Here is a 21768-nt window from a genome sequence, read left to right on the forward strand (position 1 = left end):
AGACGACTTCTGGGAAGAAGCTCGGGGAGCCGTCTGTTCCTCTTCTAGTTCTGCCAGACTTAGCCTGATACAGTTTAAAGTAGTACACAGACTTCCCTACACTAAGGCCAAACTTGCTCAACTTTATCCAGATAAAAGTGGTTGGTGAAGGTGATAGATGCTCCCAAGCATCTTGTAACTTGACTCGTATGTTTTGGTCTTGACCAAAACATATGGTTTTGGTCCAAAATAAATAAATACTATAAAAAAAGATAGGCAATGCATGGTTAAGAGGGTGGTTGCATTCTTCACACCTGCCATAGTAGGTCCTCCAGTCACAGGCAATGGAAATGAGCTGCAGGAGGAGCTGGACACAGGAGAGCCTTTGAAAGACCTCAGCTGGCTCCCAGTACAGTCGGAGTGGACCGTACTCTATCAGGAACTCCATCATTTCCACTACCTGCTCGCGGCTGTAGCTCACCGCCTGAGGAGGGGGGGAGGAGGGGACAAGGATGCCACCATCACTACAGGAAACAAACAACTCACCAGCAGCAGACTCGTGAATTTACAGCTGATAAAGCATCGGAGGAGCTACTTTACAACACTGACATCTGGTCAATTAAAAGAAAAAGGTGTCCAATAAGGTCAATTAATCTCAAGTGACCGGGTGTTGCTTCCGTACCTTGTAGTAGGGCTGGGCGTGAATGGGGGCGCCCCCCTCTGTGCGCTGCAGGGACTGCTTGACCTGCTCCACCTTGATTGCCAGATGGGCCTCAAAGTACCTGCGCAGGGCCATGCAGGTATGCTTGGCGGTCTGCCTGCTGGAGAAAATCTCATCGTCACTCAGCAGCGCTCCCTGGTCCTCGGGGTTAAGGATCTCCAGTGTGCTGATCTGGAAAAACCGGTTCATATCAGACATGAATATATTATCGACAAACAATATTTAGTGTATATTGTGATGATGCATCGACAAGTAGACGGATGATTTGTCTCTACCATGTTGACGAGGCGTCTGAGGCCGTCCTGCCTGTCGAAGAGCGACAGCACGGCGCGGAAAGAGAAGGAGATGGAGAAGAACATGGTGGCGTGGCAGCAGCCGGACGCGTGCGAGCACTCCAGCAGCCACAGCGTGTAGCCGACCACGTCGGACAGGATGGGGTGGGGCAACATACACACCTTCAAATGGGGAGGGGGGGGGGGTCACACAAATAGGAAATGCTAAGAATAACCGGTGTGAACCGCTCTACACAATTAGGGATGAAACGATGATGATAAACCCGTGATCAAATTCCCTTCCGGTAACCCGTACCTCGGTGAAATGATTTCAGTGAGTGTATCAGTACTTTTTGGGTCTGAGTTTTCAATATAAAACTTGACGAAATTATTTGAGTGAATGTACATGTATCAGACAGTACTTTTCGAACATGTTCAGCACATTTGAACAATACGGTGATAATACTGATAAACGAGACAATTTTTGGTCACTATAATCGTGATATGAAATATGAAACAATCTTGCCTGTGGTGCATATGCATCAATGCAATTGTAAAAATCCAAGCGGCCCAATGATGACAATTTGACTGATTCCACTATATTTACACTGTGTTTGTGTGTGTGTGTGTCATACCCTTTCCATAGCATCCTGGTTATAGGCCAGGTAGTAGAGGCACAGAGAGACGCCTGTAGCGGCCATGGACGGCCTGGGGATCTCCAGCAACTTTTGAACTCCTTCATGAGCCACAAACTCTGCGGCAAACTTCTTATGCAGCAGCAGAGACGCCAGGTACTGAGAGATCAGAGAAGAAGCACAGACGCGTCCGGATGAAGACGCTTGACCTTGTTATGATTCAACAGCAATGAAGGGCTCGATTGTGTCAGGCAGCCACAAAGGAGATGGGTGGTACCTTGAGAGCCTCGAAGGTGAGCTGCACATCATTAGTCTGCTTTAGATCCATGTAATGCATCAGCAGCTCCCGAGCTCCCATCTGCATAAACACTGCCAGGAGCTGCAGATGAGGGCGGGGGTATATGGTAGAATACAGACATCGCGTCAGTCTTTTATTATGCAGCCATGTCAATTAGTATTTGCTACTAGCATCACAGGTAAGGTCTCCTTCTAGTCTTTCAACAGTCGTATACATTGAAAATGCATGAGCAACCCTTTAATATCATCTTTTTGTGTGTGTCAGAACAGAACAGAATGAAAATTTGGAGAGCCCATTTAGTATCTTAGTTGAGGAAGACTGACATCTGCTGGTTAAGTTTGTGAGCAGAAACGAGTGACACACACACACACACACACACACACAAGTAGTAGTCAAAAGGCCAAACATTCTGCGCAGCTAGACACAATAGACCCTTCTCACGGGGGCCATTTTGTGTCAAAAAAGGCAGGGTAAACACAGGCGCAATCAAAACACTAATGAGGGTTTCCAACTTCCATGATTGGAATTTGGAAACCCTCATTAGTGTTTTGCTTGCACCTGTGTTTACTCTGCCTTTTTGACACAAAATGGCCCCCGTGAAAAGGGTCTATTTGGCAAAACACAACCCCCCCTACTAGCATTTGACACTGTGTAGGCCCAAGGATAATGCTGGGCTGACCTCCTGGTACTCCCCAGAGGCGTGAGATACTGCAGAATGAGCCTCTGCTCGATCTCCGGGGTCAGAGGGTACAGGTGATAGTTGTTGCCGATCACCCAGGGGCTCATCTCCGACCAGCTGCTGTTGGAAAGCTCACTGAAGCTCCTGTCTGGCTCTGGCAAGGCGAAATTCAGCTTGTGCTTGGCCTTCTTGCCGCTCTCCCTCTCTGCCTTCCTCTTGAGGTAACTTCTGCCATCGCTCACGTCTTGGTGTGTCGGCAGACCTGGGGCAGACATGGGCTTCATCATGGTCCTGACTGCCCAGTTGGCACGGCTGCCGTTCGTGTGGGGGAAGTTGAGTCGGAAAGAGAGCTCATTCTCGGGTTCGGGGGAAGAGAACGGAATTTCGTCCCCATCTTCTTCCGTCCCCTTCTCCTCCGTTTCGGTCCCGTTTGTGCCCAGTGCGAAGGGACTGTCCTCAAAGCCCCCGTCGACGGTCTCCTCGTCCAGAGGAAGCAAAGGCTCGCCCAGGGACTTCCTGGGGCTCGGACGTTTGAACTCCCGCTTGCTCTCGGCATCTTTGTCCTGAAGCTCGCGCAACCGCTGCAGCATCAGAGGAACCTGTCAAGACAAAAAAAAAAAAAAAACAACAGAAGACGGTAAACAGTTGCTATCTCATGCTGCCCACTAGGAGCAAATGTTTCTGATGCTCTGTAGACTCCCACAGTCTTTTCAGCTGTTGTTATACCCTATCCATCATTAATTACACGAATGTAAAATTGGCATTTGAGACAGCAGCAGCCCCTACTGACCAAAACAGAGTTCTCCTCCCTGTAGTTGGCAGCAATGTCCTGGTTCTCCATGGCGCCAGCCAGCAAGCCTGTGGCATAGATTCTCAAAGGCTGCTCAGCCTCCTGAGCCCATTTAAACAGCCTTTCAACGATGCCCTCCTGAGACAAAAAGAAGAAGAAGAAAAAACACAGAGGGGAACGGTGAATTCCTTACAGGGACACTTCCTGTTCATCCCTGATCTTTATCCTCTCTCTATCAAAGCCAATTCTATTGAGGGAAAAAATAGCTAAAATAGCATATAATTCTTTTTTGAGCACTTGTTTTGTTAGGTTTGATGTTCTGCACCTTTCTGATGATTTTTCCTTACTTATTCTCTTTGTATGGCCAAATAAGCATGTAAGTTCTCATTCATCACAATTTACCACAACCAGTTCTTAACAAAGCTATTACAAAACTATTACTACTAAAACGTATTGAGTAAGTTCAAGGAGCTTCCTGGAATCAATATACGGTAACAACAAAGAAAATTATCTTCGTCAAGTTTAGAGTTGCTAAGTTAGTGTGGATTTGTTTCCAAATAACCTCTTATTTATCTTATCATTAACAAAAACTTTGAATTAATTCAGCAAAAAATTGTCAGTTTTAAGCTGGTGGCGAGATGATGACACTGGGATAATTTTTGCCAGTTATCTAGAAGCTCTAGTGAAATGACACACAGTGGTGGTTAAAGTGTAACTTGCAGGCTGGACTGTGACACAGATCAGTACACTCCTCAAACAAACAAAAAACTATTTTCAGATAGAGTATGGCAGCAGCCACAGGTGTTTTAAATGTGCAATAAGTAAGATTACAGCTCCATAGCATAAAATGACTATATATCTGGGTGGGTTTGTTAGGTTTGTGCATCAGTACAAATGACTCAATGGTTACTTTGCTAAGTGCTAAGATTTCTGACATTCAAAACTCAATTCCCGACCTGTACTGTCTCCCTGCACCCCCCCCCCCCCCCCATCCTCTCTCCTCAGCGCCTAATCGATTTTTGATTTTCGCAATGGAGGACGTTAAGTATGTGACCGACCGCCATCACAAGATATTTCATTCTCAAGCCAAAAAAGCAAATGACGGAACAATATTATTACATTTTAATCATGATATATTACACCTTGCTAGACGTTTCTGTTGGATTTATGATCTAATTAGCTAGATTACTCGTCTTTATTGTGATAGATGACTTCATGATTTATGTCAATTAGAGGCCACTGTAAGCTGTTGATGTTGTTGTTTTGTCTTAATGACAATAGAGGGCGCTAGTAATTTATTACTTAATTTTCCTTTATCACTGAGGCTATGCACCTTGAAAAAATACAGGAACAATAAAGGCTAACAGTTGAAATAGCGAAAACATTTTGTTTGAACAAGTGAACACAGACCAAAATGCCAAAATGCTGGATCTCCCCGTGAACTCAGGTATAGCCTACCTTCTCCTGAAAGACCACAGCCGTCTCCAGCCCAGGCATGATGTTTTGAAGCAGGCGACAAGCTGCTGTGTTGAGGGAAAGTTCTCTGCTGGACATCACATAGCTATTCACCAGCTAGGGAGGGAGGAGATGGAAATAAACGCTTCATCTTCCAATCTCTCTGAAACCAAGAAATGTGTGCCCTAAGAGGGCAATTACAGACAACACTTCTCAGTTCAGTCCTTTTCTTACTGTGTTCATGAAGTCATCATTCTTGAACAGGATCTTGAGCAGGTGCCCTAAAATGCACACTGGATCAGCCCTCCCTAGTCATCAAGAGAGTAAAGTCAAATGCATATAGACAGAAAATTAACATTATCCCCCAGTAATATTGCCATGGAGTATGGCGTTGCTCCGCCCACCCCCATACCAGGATGTCGGTCATCAAAAGGATCAGGATCTGCTTTATGGTATTCCTCCGTCTCCCGCTCAACCAGCTCAGAGATTCTGTAAAGTATATCAAATTAAAGATGTTTAAACGTTCACTGGTCTCAAGTCTCATGCCCTGCAAGCAGCACTGCTGGGATGAGAAATAAACTCATCATATATATATATGCTCATGAAATACACAAGACTTACTTGGTGAGGATGTTGACCAGCTCCTGTGTGCTACCTTGCTGCTCCCTCTCCCACTCTTCCAGTAGAGCAGTCAGCTCTGCCTTGGAGTCCACACTGGCAGATGCCGACGCCATAGCGCTGCAGCCTGATGGAGGGACGGTATTGAGTATGGCGTTTTAGCGTAATAAGTTGTGGCCCTACATTGATAACAAGGAAATAATAAAAACTCGACCGATGCAACATTCACAGTCAAAAAGCATGACTTGGGAGTTACATTTCGCTCACGGCAGGAAATGCAACACGGTGACTTCCTCAGCAGATGAACGGACTCGCGCCATGTCTCGCGCTCACTTATAACAATAATAACAACACTGCAGCAGCTCTCCGGGGACTGCAACTGTCAAACACGCAACATGGCCATGACTATGAAATTAGCTTGCAATAATAGTTCCGTAAAGTTAATTCTGTATTTGTTGCAAAATGCAATGTAAACATACCGTATATTACCTTTATTGCCACAACTTGACAGCACGAAACTCGCTGACTGAAGTCGTCAGGCACTGCCTGTTGCGGTCTGTGGCTAACAAGACTGCCCAAAATACAGGAAGCTAAAGCTAGGTAATGATCTAGGTAGGAAACGCTAGCTAGCGACGTGAGCGACTACTTTGACATTCAGTGCAATAGTATATCTTCAGCAGAATCTGCCCACACGTTTCCACGCTATTTTTGACAAATTCGAGACATGCTTTAGCGCCTAAAAGCTGCTCGAAAACGATAGCTGGCTAACTGTTAGCCATTAGCAGCACCAGAAATAAACTAGCTTGTGTTAGCTAGCAAGCTAACTTTACCTCGTTGTTCCGCTCAGTTTTCTTCGATTTTGCGAAATCCACCAAGACTCGTCCCCACTAATATCAATCAAAACCTGCACGTAGCTAGTTAAATGCCTACGTATCAAACAAGGTTTTACAGCGAAAGCCTCATTTGTTCTATGGTAGCTTTGTGTTCACGGTTTATTATCATTATGGCGAACACACGTTCTTCTTGTGTCAATGTCATCATTCAGCGACAGTCCACTTTTAATGACGCAGTTATTATAATGATTTTATTACATTGATTACATGAAAAAATACATTGATTACATGAATTATTACAAAACAAATATTAGTAAACAAGTACAGTACAATGTTTTTTTTCTTCTAATTCGCATGTGCTGCATACATTTATTTATTCATTCATTTATTTATCATTAAGTAGATTTTCACTGACATGGAAAACAATCACAGCTGCCAAGCAAAAATATAAGATTCATAATGTACATTTTGACATTATATGTGATAGCAAAAATAAAAGGCTCAAATAGCAGATTTTATTGACATGGGGGAAATAATCATTGTTGCCATGTAAAAGCTCAAATCTATGGCTGAGTTTCAAGCTGTATAATATATGCTTATATAATATGATATTGCCTCTATGTGTTTATTTCAGTTGTGCATTGCATACACCAAATGGCATGCCATTCTGCAACAGGACTTCATAACCACCACCAGTTACATTACAGTGCAGCAACAAGTAGCTGGATAATTATCAGCGTTAACTTTGAACTCATTCCCATAAACAAAGTAAATGTGTGAGTCCCCTTTCCACGTGTAGGTCACCTTGGTGATGGGGATCAACTCTATGGTTTGACGCTAGAGAAAAAGAAAGAAATCAGTGAATGTTGCAGATCTTCTGAATAAAAAAATAATAATGCAAACTATTATGACATTAACAAAACACTATGTGGCCATTTTGGCGTTGAGAAAGCACCTTTACCTGTTGCAGAATGCGCGAATTTTGGGAGTAGTTTGCCTGGTGTTCTCTGACAAGGCGCTCTGCAGAACGCACCACTGTAGGGTCCGGGAAGCCCATCACTGGGTATACCTTCACAGGGTAATCAGAATAACATAATTTAATGATGCAAAATCACCATCCATATTTTAAAGACATTGTTTGTTGGCTCAGATTCACAGGAGCTGTGTATTAGTTATTGAGAGGCCTGGGTATAGAAGGATGTTAGTGGATTTCTGACCTCTGAATGTAAGGTCAGAGGGAAATTTTGTGTGTATGTTACGGTAAATGTGTATATTTACCACAGAGTTTGTAAATGTGGACTACATATGATATTTCCCATAGAAATCTGTAAAATATGTAAACTACATTGGCGAGTTAATGTAGGTGGAAAATGCTAGTCGCAGTAATGCAAGGGTCTTTCACACTCATTGAATGCTCTGCTGACATTTTATCCATATCCATATTAGGATGTTGACCGAAAATGTGTGTGTGTGTGTGTGGGGGGGGGGGGGGGGGGCTCATACAGTATACACTACATCCTCAGCTTGTGATGTGAACCAGGAGAGCGCATGAAAAGCTACCATGCACTAATTAATTGTTTGACTTTACTGGATACAATAGTTGCAAATGTACTATGCCTACATAAATTACCCTCCTGTGCCTCACAGATCTCTCAATTAACTATACAAAAGCCAATCAGAAGAGGTCATTATTTGACCATGGTCGTGACAAGGGTATGACAGCGCCTTGCACTCCTGTGACTAGCATTCTCCACTCACATTAACCAGCAAATGTAAAAGCATGAGCCTCCCCCAGTAATTATAGCCTGGATCCAGACCTTTGAAGCCACGCCCACTCCACAGTTGTGGATTTGGCTCTTCTTGAAGAGGACAGTAATGAGTTTATGAATTGACGATGCAGTTTGAATATCAGGCTACCATAATGAGGTAACAGGCTACCATAATGAGGTAACAGGCTACCATAATGAGGTACATGCTACCATAATGAGGTAACAGGTTACCATAATGAGGTAACAGGCTACCATAATGAGGTATTTTACCATGTACTGAGAGTCTCTGAACATCTCCTTGCCAGACACCTGGCTAAGGTTGGCCACCTGAAGTCCACTTGACTGTTCCACAATATAGTTGTCTTGGTTATTAGTCCTGGATAAATATGCGTAACAGAAAGAGGAAATTGTGTTTACAACCATTATAATTAACAATGACAAGCCACTATAAAGGCAGATGACCTTCAGCTTTGTAAGGAAAGACTAGACATCACATTAATCTTGTTTGATATTCTTGAATAAAACCACGATGAGGAAGAAAACGGCACCATTTCACAGTGAGGTTGATGAAGACCAAGAGCTGTCCCTTTCCATGACATGTCCCACACTGCTTTGATCCTTGGCCATGACAGTGGCTGCAACTGTAACAGAATAATGTCAGAGGACTGTCAGTAATTATCACTTCAGAAACTACATATTGTATAATAAATGTATTGTACTTATTAAATCTATTGTTATGCAGTTAGAGAATACTTACTTTTCTCTCCCTCTGCCACTACAGTGGGTGCATCGATCGTCTCCGTGGCGATAACCTGATCCATTGCACACCCAACAAACTTTCTGACAGCGGCAAGAAAACACAGAAATGACAGGATGATCAGATTAACTCTCTACAGCAGTGGTTCTCAAATGGGGGTCCGGGGACCCCCAGGGGTCCGTGGCACTTTGCAAGGGGGTCTGTGAAAAGTTTTCAGGAAAATAAAAAATAAAAACCTTTTTGTTGTTGCAAAAGCTTCATAGTTCAACGAAAATATTTCATGGATAGGTTCATGGATTACATTATATTTCAAATATTTTTATTGATTTTTTTCAAACAGACAAGACAAAAACTCACAAAACGTAAACCCCCTCTTCCCACATGAGACAAAAACAAACAAAAAGACAAAAACAAAAAACAAAAGCAACAACATATAACTTTTGACCACTACCTCACACAGTTCCATCACCACCTTATTATAGAAACTTAAAAAAATAAAAAATAAACAGAATATCATTTTACTCTATTGTAGCTGTAGCATATTGAGATTCAAAATAATTTAAAAAAAGGTTGCCAGACTTTAAAGAACTTTTGCACAGACCCTCGAATTGAATATTTCAACTTTTCAAGTTTTAGATGAGCCATCACTTCACCAACCCATTGTTTATGTGTAGGAGGTGTAACCGACTTCCAATTAAGCAGGATGAGGCGTCTAGCCAAGAGTGATGTAAAAGCCACCACATCCGACTGGGCCACAGAGAGCTTCAGAGCGCTCGGGCCCACTCCAAAGATAGCAATCATGGGGTCAGGTTGTATTACTTTGCCCTCACATACATAAGAAAGGGTTTTAAAAATGCTAGCCCAGAAGTTACTCAGGGTTGGGCATGTCCAAAACATATGGATAAGTGTAGCTGGGTCTCGTTTACACCGGGAGCAAGTTGGATCCAATTCTGGGTACATTCTGGAGAGTTTGTCCTTGGAGAGATGGAGTCTGTGCAAAACTTTAAACTGAAGCAAACCATGCCTGATACAGATAGATGTTGAATGTATTCTTTCAATTGAGTATTGCCAGACATGATCAGGAACCTCTTCCCCAAAGTCTCTTTCCCATGCCTCTTTCAAATGATCAAGAGAGGGTGAGGTCGCTGCTAGAAGAGTGTCATATATTCTAGAGATACATGCCCTTTCAGAAGGATCTAATTTTACACATTCCTCCAACCAGCTAGCCGGTGGTCGGGATGGGAAAGAAGTAACAATTTCCTTTACAAAATGACGTACTTGAAAGTACCTCAAATAGTGTGATTGTGGAATACCATACTCCTTTACCAAAGTATCAAAGCACATGAAAATATTATCTTTAAACAGGTCATTCACACATTTCAACCCCCGACTGTACCACGATTGAAAGGCTGTATCTATGAGTGACGAAGCAAATAGTGGGTTTGCCGTAATTGGCATCGAGGGTAAAGCCTGTTTAAATCCAAAATGATTTCTGAATTGGGTCCATATCTTCAGTGAGCCTTTTATAATGGCATTACCGTGTAATCCTGGTCGTTTCGCAGGGACTGGCGCACATACCAAAGCAGCTAAAGACACAGGGCTGCTGAAATATTGCTCCATGTGGGTCCACACTGGTCCCTCTCCCTCATGATACATATAGACCCAGTAAGCTATTTTATGAACATTGGCTGCCCAATAATAATAAATAAAATTTGGCAGTGCCAAGCCTCCAGCCCCTTTATAGCGTTGGAGAAAAGCTTTCTTTATCCTGGGATTGCTCTTATTCCAAATGAAAGTACTTATACATTTGTCCAACTCCTTAAAATAAGATTTGGAAATGAAAACCGGGATTGTTTGAAACAAAAACAGAAATCTTGGCAAAATTGTCATTTTAACAGAATTTATCCTCCCAGCCAATGATATGGGGAGTGTAGACCATCGGTTAAGATCTAATTTGGCTCTCTCCAGTGCCGGCTTGAAATTCTGTTTAAATAAATCCCCATATTTGTGTGTGACTGAGACCCCTAGGTATGTAAAATTGTCTCGAGTCACTCTTAATGGAAAAGTTTCATACGAGCGTGATCGAGCCTTTTCATTAATTGGAAACAGCAAACTTTTGGTTAAATTGATCTTGTAGCCCGATATTTTACCAAATTCTGAAATCACATTTAATGCCACGGGAATCGAAGTATCAGGATCTGACAAGAACAAGATAAGGTCATCCGCGTAAAGCGAGACCTTGTGGATCTGCCCCCCTCTACCTATGCCAATCAGCTGTGTGGTGTTTCTAAGCATAATTGCCAGTGGTTCGAGGGCAATATCAAATAGGAGCGGAGAAAGCGGACAGCCCTGTCTCGTTCCCCGATGTAGTGGGAAAAATTGAGAGAGTAACCTGTTTGTACGCACAGCAGCTTTCGGTGAGGAGTACAGTGTCCTAATCCATGAACAAAAGGAGGTTCCGAATCCAAATTTCTCTAAAGTCGAAAATAAATAATCGTATTCTACACAATCAAATGCTTTGTGGGCATCTAAAGAAATCAATACCTCTGCTGATATTGGTGAGTGTGGAGAATACAATACATTGAACAGGCGTCTCAAGTTACCAGACATCTGTCTCCCTGCAATGAAGCCGGATTGGTCAGCATGTATAATCTTATGCATAACTGTGTCCAATCTAATGGCCAGTATCTTCGTTAAAATCTTATAGTCACTACATAATAGACTAACTGGTCTATAGGATTCACATTTCGATGGATTCTTATCTTTTTTAAGAAGTACCGATATCACAGCTTCAGTCATTGTAGGGGGCAGTGTTTCCTGTTCCAATGCTTCATTATATACCTCACATAAAAGTGTTGTCAGCTTTGTAGAGAATTTCTTAAAGAATTCAATAGGAAAGCCATCAGGCCCTGGTGATTTACCGCTTTTCATTTTTTTAATTGCCTGTTCTATCTCAGCTATTGATATAATCTTATCTAATTTGTCTTTATCTTCCGCACTAAGAGTGGGTGTCTCAATTTTATCCAGAAATTGATCTTTTTCAATGTTATGTCCCGAGTCAGACGAATAAAGAGTTGAGTAGAATTTCTGAAATTGATCATTGATTGCTCTTTGATCCATAGTTAACCCTCCCTCGGGAGTTTCAATTTCTGATATAAATCCAGCAACTTCCGATTGTCTAAGTTGATGAGACAGTAGCTTACCAGCTCGTTCTCCATGTTCATAGTGTTTCTGACGGGATCTCAAGTGTAGTTCTTCAGCCCACTCTGTAGTTAATAAATCAAATTCAGTTTGTAAGGTAATTCTCTCCCTAAAAAGGTCAGCAGAGGGTGCTCTTGCAAGTTTTTTATCAAGCTCACTTATCAAATCAATTAACTTGTCGGTACGCTTTGTCCTCCTTTTGTTCATGCCAGCACTATATGATATCACCTGCCCTCTCAGATAAGCCTTCATAGCTTCCCATAAATTAGCCTTAGTTGTACTAGATGTCTGATTTGTTTCAAAAAAAAAGTCTATTTGGTTAGATATGAAAGAGACAAAGTCTTCATTATTTAGTAGCCGTGGGTTGAGTCTCCAAGAGCGATAGGCAGGTTCATTTTCTGGGAATTGTAATGACATTAACACTGGACTATGGTCTGATATGATGATATTCCCACACCCACTAGATGACAACAGAGGAAGCAGTTTTTTATCCAAAAGAAAAAAATCTATCCTTGAATAGGATTTATGAGGAGGTGAAAAAAACGTATATTGTCTATTTGTAGGGTTTTTAAACCTCCAAGGATCTATTATTCCATACATCTCCAGGAATGAATTAATACACTGTGATGATTTACTTAAGGTTCCCATCGTACCTCTGGAACGGTCAAGAGTAGGATTTAATACACAGTTAAAGTCCCCTCCAAGTAACAAATGGTGAGTATTTAAATCCGGTAATAGGGAAAAAAAATCTTTAAAAAATTGAGCATTGTCCCAGTTATGAGCGTACAGGTTCGCCAACACAACCGGTAAATTAAATAATTTTCCTTGTACCATAATGTATCTACCATTATTATCTGAAATAACTTTTGTGACAGAAAACTGAACCTCCCTGTGGATAAGTATTGCTGTCCCACGGCTCCTTGCATTAAAATTTGAATGAAATATCTGTGAGAACCCTCCTCTCTTAAGTTTAGCATGGTCTTTAACCAGCAGGTGTGTTTCCTGCAAGTATGCAATACTCGTTTTTAACTCCCTCAGATGTGAGAACACTTTATTTCGCTTCACTGGATGGTTAAGCCCTCGAGTGTTCCAGCAAGTAAATTTAGTCTGAAGCTGTTCCTTCCCACTATTACTAGGGAACATCCTGATACCAAAAAAATATATTTAAGTTTCTATGGAATTTGGATAGTTTGGAAGAGTATTGCTGATTTATGAAAACATCGAAGTAGTAGTCAAATACAAAAAAATAAAGACAAACAGGAACAGTGTCTAACACTAAGCCATAACATAACCCACCGATACATATAAACACAAACTTTAGTAGACACCGCCCTCTGCAGGCCTCTCCCCAAACGAGAGGCTGCCCCCTGACTCCCCACTGCGCAGTCACTCTACTGTGCTGCATAACACCTCACTAATGAGTCTGAGCCTCTTCTAGAACTATAAAGTTGAAAAAAAAAAATAATAATAGCCTACTTCCTTCAAAGGGAAAGAATTCAAAGCACCTAACTTACTCTAATCGCTCGCTAGGCATACAGCTAAAGAGTACAGCTATAGTATACGACAAAAGATTAAAATAATAATAGCAACTCCGGGCCTATTATGGGCCTATTATGTTTTTTTTTTTTTTAATGCCAGGGGTTAATTAAATAATGTCGTTAATTAAATAATGTCGGTTAGACCGATTACAAGCTATGTACCGTATTGGGCCGTGTTTCTGGCATATTATAAACACACATTGGAAACGTTGCCCAAGCAATAGTCTTGAAAAAGAGAAAAATAAAATAAAATTAAGAATACCGTTCTGGGCTGAAGCCTAACTCCACTGACTGTGGAAGTCCTGCCCGATTTTAACTGACGTTTCTCTTCAGATTGGCCGTTATAAATTCTTTAGCCATCTTGGGATCCTTGAAACTTTTGCTTGCGCCTCCCTCCACTGTTATCTTCAGCTCTGCTGGGTACCATAGCCCAAAGCGCACACCGTCACAGCCCCTCAGCATGCCACGGACCTCGTTGAAAGCCGCTCGTTGTTCCATCACCGCTTGCGTGTAGTCTGGTAGGATGCGGATCTTATCTCCGTCACTGGTCGTCACTTGTTTCTGCTCTCTGGCCTTCTGGATCATCGCCTCCCGTTCCTGGAAGTAGTGGCATTTGATGACGAAAGCCCTGGGTGGTTGGTCATCTCCTGGCCGGGTGCGCAGAGTGCGGTGTGCCCGGTCTAGTAGCGGGGGGGTTTCCAGACCCAGTGCCTGTTGTATTATCTCAGCCATATATTGGACCGGGCGCTTCCCTTCTTCTCGTCTTTCCTTAATGCCAGTAACACGCAAATTGCACCGGCGTGATCTAGCTTCAAGATCCTCATTACGTATTTTGATCACGCATACTTGCTTTTTCATCTCGGCCACCTCGCGCTGAAGAGTAGTGATAGAGTCTGAATGATCAGTTGCCGCTTGTTCAATGGAGCTCATCCGCTTCCCCAGTGCCCGATTTTCGGCTTTAGCCTCTTCGCTAGCTCGTTTCAGATCTTCTCTCAATTGCTCCACTTGCCTGCCTATCATAGCCGACTGGCTTTCGGCCTTCTCTTCAATTTTAGCCAGCAGCTCCAGCTTCAAGTTGTTAATTGCTTCGAGAACAGCGTTTTGTTCAGTGTCTGCCATTGTTGCCTCCGGCGAGCCTCCTTTGTTAGCACGAGTATGCCGTAGTATTTGTCTTTTTTTGGTCATAACCCGCTTCAAAGCGTTCACAGGTGCTCAGAATGTCTTTTTGACTGAAATTATTTGCAAGGAAGAAGCTTAGAGTTGTAAAATAAAAGTTCAGTTGAGGAGCTCAGTAAGGTGCGTCCTCACCTCATGGCAGTCTAACCGGAAGTCATGGATTACATTATAATCTAACAAACCTATCAATTTAAAAATCAAGCACGTTACCGTGGAAACAATTAAGCTGAGCCCAAAATCTCAAATCAGAATGAGGGTTTCCCCGGTATATTTTCTATCTTGTAAGGGGTCCTTGGCTGAAAAATATTTGAGAACCTCTGCTCTACAGGTCCCAAAGCCTCTCTACAAGTCTCTACAGGTCCCAAAGCAACCTCTGACGAAGCCTGTGAAAAGTATACTTACATTCCCAGCACCAGAACAATCTCTGCAAGGCTTTCTCCCCATCCCCACACAATGATGGCAGCTCTGTAGATGAAATGTTACTCATCAGCAGGAAAAATGGCAAAAACCAATATCATTAGCAATGAAGTATAAAAGTACTATATTTTTTTCTCCAAACATATTTTACGTATTAATGCTGTAATGAGGATTTACCTTCATAGATGACGTGTAGGGAACCTTGATAACCTGCTTGCTATCCTGAAAGAAAGTGGCGGTTCCAGCAGGAATATCCCAAGGCCCTGGAGGTGGCTGGGAGAAGGCGTCGATTGTTTGGCCTGGTCCAAGAGAAGAACATATTCAATTGGTGCTGAGTGAGCGGTCAGTCATGACTGACAGCAGAAGAGAAAAGACTCAACTCAATGCTACACTAAACTAGGTAATAGGTAATAATAACATAACATACCTGTGTACGCCTCCTGACTCCACTCTGTAGATCTTGACTCGGTAAACGTTTCCAGCCGATACTAAAGCAGGGGAGAAAATTCATGATGCACAAGACAAGACAAGACGAGGGAGGGAAGGTGAGAGTGAGACAGCATGTGTTCTGGGCTCCTGACCTTTTTAAACCATTATTCTATGTTTTTAATTTTTTCAAGTTTTAACTTGTTGCACTACCTGACTTTTATTGCAACAGCAACTGACAACCAAAAGCTATGGATGGTGTTTATAATCCTTGATATTTTGGTAGATTCTCTCTACCCCGGCCTACTCTTTCTGCTGCACTGGATCCAGCCTGAGCCTGTAGTAGGCTGCAGACCATCATCTGCTAGCTTCAGCCTGGGCCTGGGCTTTTACCATCTACCATCCAGCTCTGCTAGCTGTGGCCTGGGGCTTTCACCATCCACCATCCAGCTCTGCTAGCTGTGGCTTGGGGCTTTTCACCATCCACCATCCAGCTCTGCTAGCTGTGGCTTGGGGCCTCCACCATCCACCATCCAGCTCTGCTAGCTGTTGGCCTGGGGCCTTCACCACCCACCGTCCACCATCCAGCTCTGCTAGCTGTGGCCTGGGGCCTTCACCACCCACCATCCAGCTCTGCTAGCTGTGGCCTGGGGCTTCCACCATCCAGCTCTGCTAGCTGTTGGCCTGGGGCTTCCACCATCCTGCTCTGCTAGCTGTGGCCTGGGGCTTCCACCATCCAGCTCTGCTAGCTGTTGGCCTGGGGCTTCCACCATCCAGCTCTGCTAGCTGTGGCCTGGGCTTTCACCATCCTGCTCTGCTAGCTGTGGCCTGGGGCTTCCACCATCCTGCTCTGCTAGCTGTGGCCTGGGCTTTCACCATCCTGCTCTGCTAGCTGTGGCCTGGGGCTTCCACCATCCTGCTCTGCTAGCTGTGGCCTGGGCTTTCACCATCCTGCTCTGCTAGCTGTGGCCTGGGGCTTTCACCATCCTGCTCTGCTAGCTGCGGCCTGGGGCTTTCACCATCCTGCTCTGCTAGCTGTGGCCTGGGCTTTCTCCATCCTGCTCTGCTAGCTGTGGCCTGGGCTTTCTCCATCCTGCTCTGCTAGCTGTGGCCTGGGGCTTCCACCATCCTGCTCTGCTAGCTGTGGCCTGGGGCTTCCACCATCCTGCTCTGCTAGCTGCGGCCTGGGGCTTTCACCATCCTGCTCTGCTAGCTGTGGCCTGGGCTTTCTCCATCCTGCTCTGCTAGCTGTGGCCTGGGGCTTTCTCCATCCTGCTCTGCTAGCTGTGGCCTGGGGCTTTCTCCATCCTGCTCTGCTAGCTGTGGCCTGGGGCTTTCTCCATCCTGCTCTGCTAGCTGTGGCCTGGGGCTTTCTCCATCCTGCTCTGCTAGCTGTTGGCCTGGGGCTTTCTCCATCCTGCTCTGCTAGCTGTGGCCTGGGGCTTTCACCATCCTGCTCTGCTAGCTGTGGCCTGGGGCTTTCACCATCCTGCTCTGCTAGCTGTGGCCTGGGGCTTCCACCATCCTGCTCTGCTAGCTGTGCCCTGGGGCTGGGGCCCACTCCATCCACCCTGCTCTGCAGCCTGAGGCCCACTCCATCCACCCTGTTCTATATAACTCTTTATGACTATAACTATAACTCCAATGACTCTTGGGCCCACATACATGGACATGCACGCACAGTCCTCCCCTCTCCTTCCTTTCTTTTTGTTGTTTGTCTGTGTTATATGTCTGTCTCTGTTATGTTTTATGTTCAGAGGTTGGCCCTGCTCCGGTTGAGTGAATGCTGGCGCGTTTGGCTGCCGCTGCTCCCCCCCCCCCCCTTTAGTTATTCAACATCTAAAAAGACTGGATACAACAGACTTCTTGTTTAATCTTTGTAAATAATATTCCTTTGTCAATTTTATATGAGGCCTTTGACCGCAAATCTAATCGCTCGAAATGCTCTTTTGTTCGAGCCTCGATCAAGATATTGCAACAATAATGCTAATAACTAATACACATTGTGACTCATAGTGAGGTTGTGCAACAACTATAAACACTTAAACGTTTCTTATCAGTGGATGCTTGATCCAAATTGACTTATTGATAATCTTTTGCTATGACTGCACAGCACTTTTTTGTGATCAAATGTGTTGCCTCTTGTCTTGACAGACTAAGTTGCACAGATAACTTAATGTGGCTTTTCTATGGAGCAACTGTATGCAGCATTGCACCAGAGACAAATTTCCCTTCTGGGACAATGAAGTATATTATATTATATTCTACTAGGCAACTTGCATGCTACTCGCGCTCGAGTCCTAGGCTCGCCCGCAGCGCCAAGCTGGCCCTGCAGCTCGGCCACTACGCCGCCTCGCCCTGGCTGCTCTTTGTTGACATACTTCAGGGATGCTGGATCACCTGTCCTGGTGCTGGCAACATACAGCTGTCCATGGCTGAAATGGGGATCTGAAGCCAGACTCCCACTTCTTTCAGTGTCTGTCCCTTTCTATTCTATTCTATAATTAGATTATTAAAACAATTTCAATTTCCGATTTGGCAAACACTTTTATCCAAAGCAACGTACATAATGGGATTTTTATACAACACAAGCAAGGTTCTAGTCAGGAGAGAACAATGAGAGGAAGTGAAGCTAAGTTCTGGTCCATAGGACATAGGTGCTAGAAGGCAGTGCATAGAGGTAATGCATAGAGTGCAGTGCAGATCCTTTCTTTTTATTACACAATCCTCTCACCCTGTATGTATTGAATGCCTCCATGTTGGTTATGACACCGTCCTTCACTGGTGCGGAACTGTAGCAGCATTTACTGGAGGCAAACAGGGCAAACGCCTCCCGGGCAGTGTCTTCAGTTATAGATGGGATGCTGTGAGACAAAGATATGCAGCGTGTTACCCCAGCAGGAAGTTCAAGCGGATGCACGTTGTGTTTTCGTTTCTGCTTTATCAGATAGGAACCAGTTCGGAACTTCCTAATTCGGATTTGAAGCACTTTGAACCCAAGGTGTTGTGGTTTCATAGTACATGCCTTAAACCGTTAAACCCACTAGGACGCCCCCATGTTCTCCTTTTTCAAACAATAACCAAACCTTTTGCAGTCTTTGCTGCAGTCAATGCAAAAAAGCAAGCCTTACTTCCAGTGTGGTTGTGAAGGTGCAGGTTCAGGCTGGGGAACTGGGTAGGCAGGCATGGGAGGAGGTAGGAATCCACCTACAGTGAATTAGTTAGGCAATTTTAGACATTACGAAAGTTTAGATCCACATAACTCATCAAATCATAGTCATCAGAAAAATCATTCAGTTTCACAAGCCCCCCCCTTTTTTTTAATCTGACAATATTTTGAGGACATCCTGTGTCATAGGGGCTATCGTGGATTCAGAGCTGCATACCTCCTCCAGCCACTGTTCCTTCATAGCCAGGCACATTGTCAAACATGTTAGCCGGAGGAGCGCTAGCACCTTGGAACTCAGCTGTGGGTGGGGCAAACATTGCTGAAATAAACAAGACAAACCAGTTCAGTGGGAGAAATGCACGGTGATTCTTATACGCTCAGAGGCAATTAAATCTTGTAAAATCATTACACTCACAATGAACATCAAAAGCACCAAGACTAAAAGTGACTTACCTTGTCCCTCCATGTGATCAGACACCCAGAAATGTTTTTCTACAAAGCAAATCTACCTAAAGTCTAAAAGGACGGCTGGGCTCAGTCTCCTGACAAACAGTCAAATCAGTATATTGGACTAGTCCACACAAGTGAGTAGCCGTCTACTGTGGGGGCGGGGCAGGCTGTCAAACTTTTTTATTTTTTTAATGTACATAATACAAACAGTCATTCCAGTTCAATATACAAATAACATTGTGGCAATATCCAAGAGCAATATCAGAGAGTGAGAATAAATAATAGTAAATAACTCACAAGCTCACCTGCATGTAGAAATTAGAAAATTAGAAAATAGTAGGCTATAACTTCAAAATAAATCAGCAGCAGTTGTAGCCATTTCAGTGGTCTGTACGGTACCACACCACTGTAGAAACCAGTGGTCCATAGTACACTGACAGACCACAAAGGTCCGGACCATTAGCTTTAGCACCCCTAGTGGTAGAAACCAGTGGTACAGTGGTACAGACATCTATGGGTACAGAGACCACTGTAATGGTTACAACCCATGGCTACAACCCCTTCTCAAGTAAATGATCGTTCCTCTGTGTGTGTGTGTGTGTGTGTGTGTGTGTGTGTGTGTGTGTGTGTGTGTGTGTGTGTGTGTGTGTGTGTGTGTGTGTGTGTGTGTGTGTGTGTGTGTGTGTGTGTGTGTGTGTGTGTGTGTGTGTTATTACTAGGTCACACGCTCGATTCCTAGGCTCGCCCGACCTGCAGCTTGCCGAGCTGGCCCTGAAGCAGCTTGTGACTTCTGTGTGGTCAAGCTGCTTATGACATCACTGATGATGTCACAACTTCACATCACTGGTGACATCACAATTGCTATTATGACATTACTGACAGAGATGGGCAGTATTTTAAATAAATGTATTTAAAATACGTATTTCAAATACATTTGTGTATTTTGTAATTTGTATTTGGCTGGACCGAGAAAAATAAGATGTAATTTGTATCAAGATACTTGCAGACCTTGTATTTTGTGTATTTTAAATACATAAAATACTTTTTTCTTTAATTTTATGTTATTTGATTCTCAAATTGACACATTCTTACCATTGACACAGGTTTAAACTGTGGAGGAAAGAAATGTGACATGTCACTTCTACTATAGAAACACAGCATCAGGCAGCCTACACACAGTATGTAATGGAGAGAGTTCCTGGAAACAGGCGAGTTGAATTCACAGTTGAAGACTTGTAACATTACTCACATTGGGTTGCAAACAGGAAAGAATGTGAAGTTTCTTCTTTCTTAACATTTTCACAACACAACCGACTTCTGCTTATCTTATCTTCCTCTCCGCCTTACCACTTCTCTGAACTGGGGATAAGGTACGCTTTGCCGCTTGTTTAATGCCGCCTGTGCGTGCCCCGTGTGTCGCGGTTGAGTGGAGATAGCCTTTTTTATTATTAAATCTGCCAAATTTTTGATTCAAACAGATAATCACGATGGTCCGATGTAGAAGTGTCAGAGGTCGATGGGGGTCGGCCCATCGACGATAGTCGATGCCATCGTCCATGGTGCCAACCCTAGTACACAAAGGAGAATATTGTCACAGAGGACTAAGAGATGATTTACCATCTAAGGAAACCAGAAAATTTCACGTTTGATAAGCTGGAATCAGAGAATTAGGACATTTTCTTTACAGAAATGGCTCAAAATGATGAACAGATGATCAAAATAGGCAATTAATGTAATATTTAGCAATTAATTGATGGATTGACTAATTGTTGCAGCTCTTTATCAGTTTTTATAAAATGTATTTTTATGTATTTTCAAAATACAAAATACATATTTGTATCTCAAATACATTTTTCAGATGAGTATTTTGTATTTGTATTGTGATACATTTTTTGAGCAAGTATTTGTAATTTGTATCAAAATACTTTATGATGTATTTTCGCCCATCTCTGATGATGATGTCATAATGCCTATGACATCATCAGTGATGTGACAATGCACAATTACTCAAGTGACATCACTGATGACATCACTTCCAGTTGAGTGACATCACTTCCTGGACAGAAACAAACAGAGATTGCCCTAAACACCTTTTATTCCCAATAATAATAGGCTACTATTGATAGGACCTACCAGGTGCCCCCTCTGCTGTGGGTATGTACCCCTGATTCGTCGTTCCGTAAGACTCGTGACCACTGCAAGTAATGGGAAACAACATGTCAACAGGCCGTGAAACATAACAATCAATAGTGGATGAACATAAACCGACCCAAAACAAGTAACATGCTCACCTTGTGATTGGTTGATATGCCATTTTCCATCGGCTGAAAAATAATTCGACACATAAAAAATAGAGAAGGTAGCATTTGAGACAATCTTGAAACGCTCGACTAAACCAAAGCAGAAATCATGTGACAAAAAGGTAGATCATTCACTTTTTATATACTCCGCCCGTATCCTGTAGATCCACCCCGTATCCTGTTGATTCTATTAACTCAGTTAATCCTCTTCAAAGTCGGATAAAGAAAAACTTTGGCCAGCGTCACGCGCGGCGACACGAGCTGTAAAGACACTGACAGCAATAA

At 43.3% G+C, this 21768-nt stretch overlaps 2 protein-coding genes across 3 annotated transcripts in view; both read right to left on the bottom strand.

The window, feature by feature from the left end:
• The window catches only part of LOC310781834 (DDB1- and CUL4-associated factor 1-like), a 26196-nt gene extending 19877 nt beyond the window's left edge, over nucleotides 1–6319 (bottom strand). Inside the window, 13 exon segments of the mRNA XM_083642468.1 lie at nucleotides 294–463; nucleotides 662–871; nucleotides 976–1155; nucleotides 1608–1766; nucleotides 1885–1986; nucleotides 2585–2601; nucleotides 2604–3183; nucleotides 3375–3512; nucleotides 4833–4946; nucleotides 5064–5137; nucleotides 5242–5318; nucleotides 5451–5574; nucleotides 6278–6319. Coding sequence (XP_083498594.1) covers nucleotides 294–463; nucleotides 662–871; nucleotides 976–1155; nucleotides 1608–1766; nucleotides 1885–1986; nucleotides 2585–2601; nucleotides 2604–3183; nucleotides 3375–3512; nucleotides 4833–4946; nucleotides 5064–5137; nucleotides 5242–5318; nucleotides 5451–5563 — 1934 coding nt within the window. The 5' untranslated portion in view covers nucleotides 5564–5574; nucleotides 6278–6319.
• A 197-nt stretch (nucleotides 6320–6516) lies between these two features.
• Nucleotides 6517–21755, bottom strand: ssuh2rs1 (ssu-2 homolog, related sequence 1). 2 transcript variants are annotated; one of them, XM_083641653.1, is made up of 14 exons: nucleotides 21619–21755; nucleotides 21475–21507; nucleotides 21317–21378; nucleotides 18951–19052; nucleotides 18696–18771; nucleotides 18299–18428; nucleotides 15566–15626; nucleotides 15316–15437; nucleotides 15124–15186; nucleotides 8807–8889; nucleotides 8598–8690; nucleotides 8320–8425; nucleotides 7242–7349; nucleotides 6517–7117 (listed from the first exon to the last, which is right to left on the bottom strand). In XM_083641653.1, the coding sequence occupies exons 2-14, from the start codon at nucleotides 21495–21497 to the stop codon at nucleotides 6977–6979; spliced, it is 1170 nt and encodes a 389-aa protein (XP_083497779.1). In that variant the 5' UTR covers nucleotides 21498–21507; nucleotides 21619–21755; the 3' UTR covers nucleotides 6517–6976. The 2 variants fall into 2 exon arrangements, with proteins under 2 accessions (XP_083497779.1, XP_083497780.1); XM_083641654.1 differs by lacking the exons at nucleotides 21317–21378; nucleotides 21475–21507; nucleotides 21619–21755 and adding an exon at nucleotides 19187–19309.
• Between the last annotated feature and the right edge of the window lie 13 nt (nucleotides 21756–21768).

This window comes from Poromitra crassiceps (genome assembly GCF_964638095.1).
Source record: "Poromitra crassiceps genome assembly, chromosome: 8".
Classification (NCBI taxonomy): Eukaryota; Metazoa; Chordata; class Actinopteri; order Beryciformes; family Melamphaidae; genus Poromitra; species Poromitra crassiceps.

What these genes read in the sequence shown, in the direction of transcription:
- ssuh2rs1 (XM_083641653.1), bottom strand. Translation starts at nt 21,497, where the DNA reads ATGGCATATCAACCAATCACAAG. An exon ending in GCATATCAACCAATCACAAG is followed by an intron (nt 21,379 to 21,474) that starts GTGAGCATGTTA and finishes CATTACTTGCAG; the next exon opens with TGGTCACGAGTCTTACGGAA. An exon ending in AGGCATTCAATACATACAGG is followed by an intron (nt 15,627 to 18,298) that starts GTGAGAGGATTG and finishes CCCCTGCTTTAG; the next exon opens with TATCGGCTGGAAACGTTTAC.